At 41.8% G+C, this 10,416-nt stretch overlaps 1 protein-coding gene across 3 annotated transcripts in view; it reads right to left on the reverse strand.

The window, feature by feature from the left end:
- The window catches only part of DSCAM (DS cell adhesion molecule), a 471,096-nt gene that overhangs the window by 189,932 nt on the left and 270,748 nt on the right, over positions 1-10,416 (reverse strand). For all 3 annotated transcript variants that reach the window (XM_036381451.2, XM_036381468.2, XM_054518617.1), the window contains exon 5: positions 7,060-7,338. In XM_036381451.2, the coding sequence (XP_036237344.1) occupies positions 7,060-7,338 (279 nt within the window). The remainder of the gene's footprint in view (positions 1-7,059; positions 7,339-10,416) is intronic.

Below are 10,416 nucleotides of genomic sequence, written 5' to 3' on the forward strand. Positions count from 1 at the left end.
TCAAGTCAGCCTAAAGAAACAGCGGGACAGGAGAATGCAAGTTTTACATGGCAAAAAAAGAGGATAAACATTGCTGAAGAAAAGTCATAAATGTAAATGCAAGGAAAACAATCTTTATCCTGCCACCTAGGATTTATCAGCACTGCAGAACACAGATTTTATCCCATGCCTTGTATAAATTGGTTTGACTTCCTTATAGAGATAAGGGATTGCTATCACCACTAATGCTATCCCTGACATGAAGTACAGACCATCGCATTTTTTCTTTTAGCAGCTTGCATACACACACATGTGCACAAACACACTTAGAAAAGTAACTTGTTCACTTTATTAAATATTTTATATCATCAAAGTTGGAATAAATCCATAGGGGTTAATCAGGAACAGAGGCCTGGAAAAAAACACACAGTGGCCTCAGACATTCTGGATTACAGACAAAGGTCCAAAGCATTAATTGATCTTTGCTCAGATGCATGTTAAAAGTCACTGAATATCTCTGTTTCCTATAAAAACACTACAAAAGCTAAAAACTGGCAACAATCCATTAAACAAAATAGTTACACTCAAGTGCATCACTACTATCCCAGAGCCATGATGATGCAAGCAAATCACATTGTCCATTGCAGAGGAGGGTAAAACATTGCAGAGCAGGGTAAAATTTCTTTGCCCAGCTTTTATTCCTGCCAGCCCAATCCAGAGAATTTCCACTGGAGTGCAGAGTGCAGAGTCATTAGGAAAAACACATCACCAGGCACTGGGGATGCTTTGAGTATCATCAGCAGTACAATTACATCATGTCTCTGCAGGTTTTGACTTTGCATCATACAAGACAGATGGAATTCAACTCTTTTTTAAGAACATTTTGATGAATACATTTAGAACCAAAACTCCTCAGTTATAATTCGAGAATGGCAGATTTTTCCACCTCAGTTTTATTTTGCCCAAAAACCTTATGTGCAATTATTTGTGAGGATATTTTTATAGCCTGAACTGTTCACAAACTTCTCCCTTTTCAGTTTGCTAGTCATGCTGTCTAGGTGGAAATGTTAGTTCACAGAGCATTATATCTATTCCAGGAAACAATTCTGTGGGTTTTTTCAACAGTAGTAGCATAACACTTTTCCAGTGTGGTGCTCCTGAAGTAATAATTATCTTTGTAGAATTTGTGAAACATTCAGAATATTCACACATGAATACTCGACTGAGGGGAAGTATGAGTATTCAATATTACTGAGCACCATGAGTCATGGCAATGAGAGTTTGGCAGCTTTATTTATGAGAACATTTGCAATTTCTTTTCCAGCATCCAATTCATGCTTCTAAATTACATATCCTCCATGTGATAAATTATAGAGCTACACTGGAAATTGCATCCATTTGCACTTCTGATCGCTCAATTGGCCAACTAACTCATCTCCACAGAGCCTGCTTTGGGTCGTTCCACAACTTTGAGGACTTTAATCATTGCTAGGATAAATTAAGGAAACAGAAAGTACAGCAAGGCAAGGTAACAACTTGATACTGATGCCTAAACAGTTTTGCTTTTATGAATTTTTCATATATTTGTAGCCCTGATGAATATTATCATGGAGTTATGTAGCTCCTGGTAATTTTCCCACCTTTTTGCTCAAATTTTAGAACAATAGCCTAACATTCTAACACATTCCTGAAATACTGTTTAGTTCTAAGTATAGGATCTACAAGAAGAACATTTTGTTTCACAACCAGAATCTGAGAAGAAATAACAAGAAGTGAGGCAAAGAAACCGTGGGCCTACTCCAAAAATTGTCTAACCAAGTGCTCTTTAATTGGACAGTATTTGTTAAGACTACTAATTTGTTAAACTTATAAAATTGTAAAGATCCAGTACTGGACATGCCCATGACCATTGGGACACCTGGAAGCTTCCAATCAAAGTCTGCTTTTTATTTTACTATTTCAGCACTGTTGCAAGGGTTTTTCTCTTCAATATCAGGCAACAACACCAAAATCAACTGTGACAGGACCTGGCACAGCAAAAGACTTATCTCTTTCCCCAAATCTAAACTAGGCCTGAATGGTTTGTCTTGTGATGAATTATCTCAGCTGAGAACACCATCAGGCAGCAATAAACATCCTGCTTTGAATGCATGGGAAAGGATAGGCAGAAATAAGTGACCAACAAACAACTACTTTTGCCATTCTAAAAGACCACTACAATTTTCATAAAATCAGAAATCTCTTTCGGGTGTGTGGAGAGTTCTCCTCAATGCTAAGATGTTGGAATTGAGATACTTCCCTGGGATTGAGAGAAATTATGAGACTTCTGCACATCACTATCATTCACTGGAAACTGACACTGGCTCGTAATCTAAACTATTTCTTTATAGTTTAGATAACTGAACTAGCTATATCTAATTTATCTATAGCCAACTGTAAAACAGCTACCTTTATTATAGTACGCTGTGTTTTTATCTACTAGTAGTTCTTTTTGTGTTATCCTGTGTAGTAAGTAAATCTGTTTAAAGTCTTGTGTCTGTTTTCCTTGAGTCTATTCTAAATAATTCATGTTGTAGTAGACCTAAGTGGTCATTATGAAGCACTTGTGAGTGAGAGTGGGTTTTGGGGTGCTGGCTGTGGCTGGACATGTCCTCCCCCTCTCTACCACAAATGGTTGGTGCAGAAATGAAGAGATAATCCAGGCAGGTGAAAGGCCCAAAGGGGTCACCTCTGGCACCAAAAGGGCTCAGGCCCCAGCTAGGAATCAACATCTATCTAGAGAGAAGATGTAGGAAGAGACAAAAGAAAAATGTTCTTGAGTGAGAGACACTATTTTACAAAGACTAGAAAAGACACATGAATTCTCATGGAGGCAGATGATACACACACACCCTGATAAACATATGGGACTTCTCCCTGGAGTTTGGATACAGATTCCATGGTTATTGTCCTAGGAATTGAGGGAAAGGATTTTGATGTGTGCTCCATCATAAATTGGTTGGAAAGAACATTGCTTTCTAAGTTAAATAATTTCTTTTCTAGCTGTAAAATTAATGGTACCTTTACTCTCATGCTGTATTTATTTACTGGTAGTCTCTTTTGTCCTTATTCCTGTGGAGTATATAATCTGTTTTAAGTCCTATGTCTGTTAGTTTTGTGTCTATTAAATGGATAATTTATTCTATATTAGATCAAATTAGCCATTATTAAAGAACTTGCAAATGAGAGTGGGTTTTGTGGTGCTGGCCACCTCAGTAAAGCTCCTGCCTGCTGCCAGAGGCCTGGGCAAAAGGCAGGGACTTATCTAAACCCCCAGATTTACTCATAACACTGGCCACCTCAATAAAAGATGCTATTTGTGGGTTTTTTGTATTTATTTTCTACCTCTGTTGAGGTTGGATTGAAGGCACTTGAGACAGTGTTTCATGTTTGGATTCAGGTGTTTATTATTTCTTATCAGTGAAACAGCCTCACAACGATGAGTTTTTCTATATGAAATGCAGCCTTTCATTAGCAAGGCACAAAATGCCTATCTCTTGTTACAAGGTCTTTTAGGACTAAACTATGTCATTAAGAAATGACACTCAGATTATTTTCCCTTTTAACCCAATAACTGATCCTTCGAAACCCGTAATGCAGAATTTTCTGCCCAATTACAAAACATCACCCAAACCCATGAAGAAGAAGGAAGTGAAGAAGAAGGAAGAAGAAGGTAGAGAAGAACAACCTGCCTCCACCCTAAAACCTCTATCTTGCTTCATATTTATTCTTATATTCTAAAACCTCAAACTTTAAGTTTTCTACCCTGTGACATTACACACTTCTAACTAACTGCACACTCATAATCCCAGCGTTATCGATCAATTTTGGAAGTCTTCTCTACAGACTCAAATGTAGTGCCCTCTTGCGAGTCTGTGCCTTTCAGCACACAAAGTTTAAGATTCTCAGCATCTAGCCTAGGATTCCAACAGCTGCCCACTGCCAGAAACTTGTCCCAGGCAGGGACTGGCCCTTGCTCTCCCTGTAAGTCTCTGTCTGAAGTTTCTCTCATCTGCTTCATGATCATCATGAAAAGGACAGAAATTGGGACCACCAAAAAAAGACTCTCTTTGAAATCCTGGTCTTGCTGGAGATGGTTGCTTGCCAAGATCCTGAGGCCTGAACAGAGCTTCTGGCTTGCTAAGTTATTGTTTGCAGGTGTGTTTGCTGTATGCAACACTGAACCGAGTGAAAGGAGAAAGGGGGCACTTTGCCCTTTCTTCGCCTGCACCCACTCTTCTAAAAATACCAGGAGCTACATAACTCAGTGAAAATATTCTTCAGAGCTGAAAATATATGAAAAATTCATAAAAGCAAAGCTGTTTAGGCATCAGTATCAAGCTGTTACCTTACCTTGCTGTACTTTCTGTTTCCTTAATTTATCCTAGCAATGATTAAAGTCCTCAAAGTTGTGGAACGACCCAAAGCAGGCTCTGTGGAGATGAGTTAGTTGGCCAATTGAGTGATCAGAAGTGCAAATGGATGCAATTTCCAGTGTAGCTCTATAATTTATCACATAGAGGATATGTAACAATAGCCAACAATAGGAATTTCCCCAGGATTGGTCTGTACTTTTCCCCAGGATTGGCTGGACTTTTTCTGACGTAGCTTCTGGTGGTCCCCACGGAAGACCCCTCATCTGTTTTACAACCACCGAGACGGACGGACTGAGATGGGAGAAGCCTCTCCCTCTAGGAGAGAGACATGAATCCCCTATGTGGAAAAGCTCCCCCTCCTCCCAAGGACTGAGACTGAAACCCCTAACCCGGGGGAGGTGCGTGGCAGAGGCGAGCTGACCAAAGTGAGATTTTGCCAAGCACTACCTGATGGCTGGACCAAGAAGACAAGGACTCTCTCTTAGTGCTGAGAACATGGGCTACCTGTTACATCTATTCGTTATTGGGACCAAGAAGACAATGGCTCTCACTTACTGCTGAGAACATGGGCTACCTGTTACATCTATTCTTTACTGCTTCTGTTTCCCCCCCTTGCAATTTTCAATGGAGTTATCATAATTAAAACCTCTCAGTTAGCTAGAGATTTCAAGATCTCCCCAACATAACAGGTGTATCCTTGGCTGGACTGGATCAAAGGACATCATCTCTACTTTTGGTAGCTATATCCCCCTCTCTCTCTCCTCTCTCTCTTTCTCTATCTTTTTCTCTCCCTTAATCCCTCTTGTTGTAGTATATTTTTATACTTTGCAAGATTTTGTAATAGTTTTGTTTTTGTATCCCCATATTTTCCCCAAATAGTTTATCCCAGATTGTACCCCCCTCCTTTTATTTGTGTAATACCTTTTCTTTGCTGAGATCATCCCCAAATCCCCACCCTGGCTCTCTGTCAATCACTCAGCATCCCATCCCCTCCATCTAGAAGCTTCAGTCCAGGATGTTGAGTGATTAGCCAGAGGCCAGGGGTCAGCCCCCCAAGTGTTATATGCTGTCCTAAATGTCTATCCCCCAGTACCCATCCCTTAGGGTCACTTACTGGTTAGTAAAATATTATCTACTTTCAGTTTCCATCTCCCTTTAAATGTTGTAGGGAGATGGAACATAAATAAATAAAGCTAGTATAGAATGTAATTTTACCCCCTAAAGAGTTGCAGCTGAGTCAATTATTAAGGATTATGAGCAGGCCTGATTTTAATAGGCCACAGCTGTAGCCAATAAGAAAAGTGTTATAAAAGAGTGGGTTGGTTTGTTGTGGGAGAACTGGAGTCAGCTGGCTACTGTGAGGATGGGGAAGAGTCAGTGCCTAGAGGAGATGCTTCCAAGAAACATCAAGGAGGTACAAAACTCTGGCAATATGGAACCTTTGCAATGTAATGACTATAGAACTCTTGTAATATAGTGAGAACAAAATGCAACCTTGGCACATCTCCTGGGGGCTCTCAGCAGGAGGCCCCCTGAGGTGTAGGGGCTCCTTTGGGACTCCTAGAATAAAACCTTGGATTAACCCCTGCTAAGAGTTGGCCCTCTATCTTCTACCGATGTCTCTGGTGTCTCTTGTGCGGCAAAGGCAACCAGCCCAGGTGCCCTCAGCACCCTCGGGGCACACACAGAGAGTGTCTCCCTGCCAGCCCAGGTGCCCTCAGTACCCTCGGGGCACACAGAGAGTGTCTCCCTGCCAGCCCAGGTGCCCTCAGTACCCTCGGGGCACAGAGAGTGTCCCCCCTGCTGTCGGCCGTGTCAGGGGCTGGCTGGGGTTCCTGAGAGGCTCCCAGAGAGACAGAGACACCTCTATCACATTTTGCTGTGGTCGCTGTCCTGGGTTGACTATATGACGCTTTTATCCCCAATTTTCTTATTCTGTTTATGCTGAATAATAAGTTTTTCACCTTTAAGCCTTGTTCCAGAGAGTGAAGGGGGGAGAGAAGAAGCTGCAGTTTGTTTTCAGACACTGCACGCACTCCACATTCCTGCTCCTGGCCTGTGCTCTCTGCGGATGGACAGACAGCGGGACAGAGCTCTCCTTTGCTTTTAGTTAGGTTTAGCTAGCTGAGGCAAAGAAGTTCCCTGGACTGTGTTTTTTTCCCTTTTCTTTGGAGCTGTTTAAACCTGCTCTGGCCTGAACACCCAGGGGAGCACCGGCAGCTCCACCTGTGGCCACCGGGCCGGGCCTGGCCTGCGACATTTCCAGCACCGGAGGGACTGAGCAGAGACTGAGTGAGCTCAGCTGCAGCCCGGGGAGGGGGTTTTCTCAGTTTGTCATCTCTTTTGGAGCAGCGAGGGGTTTTATTGTTTAATATTGTTTAGGTTTTATTGTTTAATAAACAGATTTTTCCACTTTTTTCCAAGGTAGTTTCTCCCACACCGGATGGGGGGAGGGGCTGATTGAATCAGCTTTCCTAGAGGAGCCCCTTTGGGGATTCTCTCCCAAATTTGCTCTGAACCAGGACAGTTGCTCAATAACGTGCATTTGTTTATGATTATCGTTTTTCTCGCACTCTGGGATCAATTCACGAACCGTCTCAAAACCCGTTTATAAGGATGCGTGGCGACACTCCCCTCTCCCTGGTGGCACCAGGCCAGGACCTACGTGTGACGTGCAGGCGGCCGATGACCTCGGCGGTGCCGTAGTTGTTCCACACCTCGCAGACATAGCTGCCCGAGTCCGAGGGCCGCGTGTTCTCGATGAGCAGCCCCGTCACCGTCTGCCGGAAGCGGCTGTCGGGCTCCCAGGGCACGTTGTCCTTCAGCCAGCGGTACTTTGGTGCCGGGTGCCCTGATGCTTTGCAAGGCAGCTCCACTCGCTGTCCTGCCATGGCTTTGCGGTGCTCAAACCCATCTAGGATAGATGGAGCTGAATTCGCTGGGTCTGAAGCAGGAAACACAGAGAAACTCTCTTCAGACAGAGACTTAAAATTAACTCGCTAAGCAACATGTTGATATTGTTTCTCCTGTGTCACGGACATATTTTATGAAAATTCTTCGCTAGGATTTTTCTCCTGAGATGCTGAGAGGTCTCAGAAAGGAAATGTAAACCATGACTATCTGATGGCTGTGGAATGTGGTCTGGAGATGGTTTACCAACAAGTACATCTTTGATTGGTCTGATGTGAATTGTTTCTACTTGATGACCAGTCATGGTCCAGCTGTGTCAAGGCTCTGGTCTGTCATGAGATTTTATCATTCATTCTTTTCTAGCCTTCTGATGCCTCCTTTCTCTTTCTTTGTTATAGTTTTATTATTTAATTCTCTTTAGTATATTATGTATAATAAAATAATGAATCAGCCTTCTGAAACATGGAGTCAAGATTCTCATCTCTTCCCTCAAACATCACCACACTCCTGCATTTTCTGACTCTCCTGCCCAGTGTTTTGGGCACTACAGTTTGCTTCTCTGACCCAGCCAACCAGTTTGAGTCATGGTGGCTGGGATCCAGCAGCACATGCTGCTGAAGCAACTCATCACCACTTGGAAATCCTCTCACTGGATTTTTTCCAGGTGGCAAACGTTTTGCTGGTCATCCTTCATGTTCCCTGTGAGAGGCACAGAGAGCCAGAAATGTGTTGCCTTAGCAATTATTGCCACTTCTCGACTAGATTGGAGCCAACACATTGTCCCTTCTCTCGGTGGTCTGAAGGCTTTGAATTAAAGGAGCAATTTATTCTCTTGTCAGGAGACAAATGGGCAAAGGCACAGGGATTTCTATCTGCAGTCAAAATGACAGACAAGCCTTTTCTTCTTCTGTGGGAAAAGAACTTAACGTGACAAGACCAACTTACAGCTTAATAGTGCATCTTTCTGTGCTCAATTTGCTGACAACTGCAGCCCTCTCTTGTGCAGCACCTGGCACAGATTTATGTGTCTCACAGATGTCTGGCAGGACTGCCTTCACCAGAGGTGCATGTACCCATCAGAAATAGTGCTTGGTTTCTAATTTCAGATTTGAAAATTTTTGAGACAGAGGTTGACACTATTTAAAATTTTTTTGCAGCCCATCCTGGAGCTATTGCAACAAAAATACTGAAAAAATATTTATCAAAGTATTTTCTCATCACACGCACACACTTTGCTAAGATTTCTGTTTCACAAAGAAACTCCATGGGCTGACCAGCTCCTGCCTGACACACTGACCTCTTTTTGGGTATATCTAATCACAGCTGATTGGATGTAGGTGTGATTGCCACAATTCAGGCATTTTCAAGAGTAATTTTAACTTAGCAAACTCAGGTGCTGCTCACAGGGCAGCTGCAGCAGGTTCCTGTATGGAGCTGGAGAGATTAAAGGAGAATTTCATGCTGAATTCAAGCTATTCCAAAAGTAATCAATACCTGAGCTGCCTTGTTTAAAACAAGCTTAAATATTTCTTTATAACTGCAGCCACAACTGGGAGGGCACCCAGGAGAGCAAACATCTTAAGGCTATTCAAGTTAAACTATCAATCCAGAAACCAAAACCATGATTTAAAAAAAACGGATGAAATATCTTTGGGGTTTTTTTGTGTGACTATATCTCAATCAAACCCCCAAAATGCCAAGTCCAGTGAAAGGTGAGAGCAGAGGTTTTTCTGCTTTCTAGGTGCCAGGAAAACCCTGAGCCACTGAGGGCAAAGGTACATTCAGCTTGCTGAGTGTCTCATTAGGAAGGCGTCGGCGGTGGTTCAATGAGTGTTTTTGGATGAATCAGTGGCCTCAAGGTCCACATTTGGCACCAAGATGGGACCAATTTTTGAGCTTGCCATGCTGTTTATGTCTGGCTCAGTGAAAGCACAATCTGCCAGGATGCTGTTGGGAAGGCCAATGTCAATTTGACTAATTGATCAGCCAGCTCCTCTCTCACCCTTTGGGTCACCAGGCATCCCTGTTACCAGGCACAGATTCTTTTGTGGGGAATTAACTGAGAGTGAAACCACAAGCAGGCAAGAAATTACAGCTTCTGGCTCTTAGGAAGGTTACATCTACAGGAAATCAATTTCTTCAGTTGGAAGTAATAATTAAATATTTAAATAATAAAAAATCATAATTGTTTTTTAGAGGTATTGTCTGTGCATGCCTACTCAAGCAGCAGAGCAGATCCTGAATTCCCTATCCCAGGGTCATTTCCCTTTTCCCTTTATTCCTTCTCAACTTGAGCCTTGTCAGCAGCAGCACAGCCTGGAGTCCCTGCTGCAGGACAGCTAAACTGAGATTTGCCTGCATAATGGAGAAAATTTAACCCTGCTGTTATAGAGGAGGTTTTACAAATATATTCAGGGATACACAAGATATGATTCCAGGGACCTGTTTTGTTCCACTCTGTGGAAGAAAATATATATTATATTAATATATATTATACATTTAAATGGACAGTAAAAACATTTCTTTGGGTTGTCCCTGGAACAGACTTCTATTTACAACTCCTACAGTTCATATATTTCAGTTTAGGGGAAAAAATAAAAAAAAAAACCAAAAAAACAAAAAGCCAAACAAACCACAATTTGCAATCACCTGCAATGAGGCAAAAAATACCAAAGTAACATAACCCATTTCCAATATGTGTTTAGCCTCTTTTGAATTATTATTTTACTATGCTTTGACAGTCAGCTGCAAATGACTTCCAGCAAGGAAAATCTGAGGCAAAAATACTGTTTTAAAATATTCTACTTTGGAACTTCTTTGAAGGACAGAAGAGGAAAATTTTTGTGCTTTAAAAATCATAAGGATTTTTCAGAGTGTGGAGATCAAAAAGCAGTAATGATTTTGGGAGATGGGATTCATTGCAGGACAAAATTTTTGTTGGAAAAGGACACTATAATGAGTCTTAGAGGTATATTCTGTTGCATGTTAATGGCTTTGGGTTTAATTTTATTTAGAAAGGCCATGTGATTTGAAGATGTTCTTACTCAAGATGAAATTTGGAACTTTATTTTTTTCATTAATATAGGCATATTTACCATTTTTGCTGATTTTT

The sequence above is a fragment of the Molothrus ater genome, chromosome 2 (assembly GCF_012460135.2).
Source record: "Molothrus ater isolate BHLD 08-10-18 breed brown headed cowbird chromosome 2, BPBGC_Mater_1.1, whole genome shotgun sequence".
NCBI lineage: Eukaryota > Metazoa > Chordata > Aves > Passeriformes > Icteridae > Molothrus > Molothrus ater.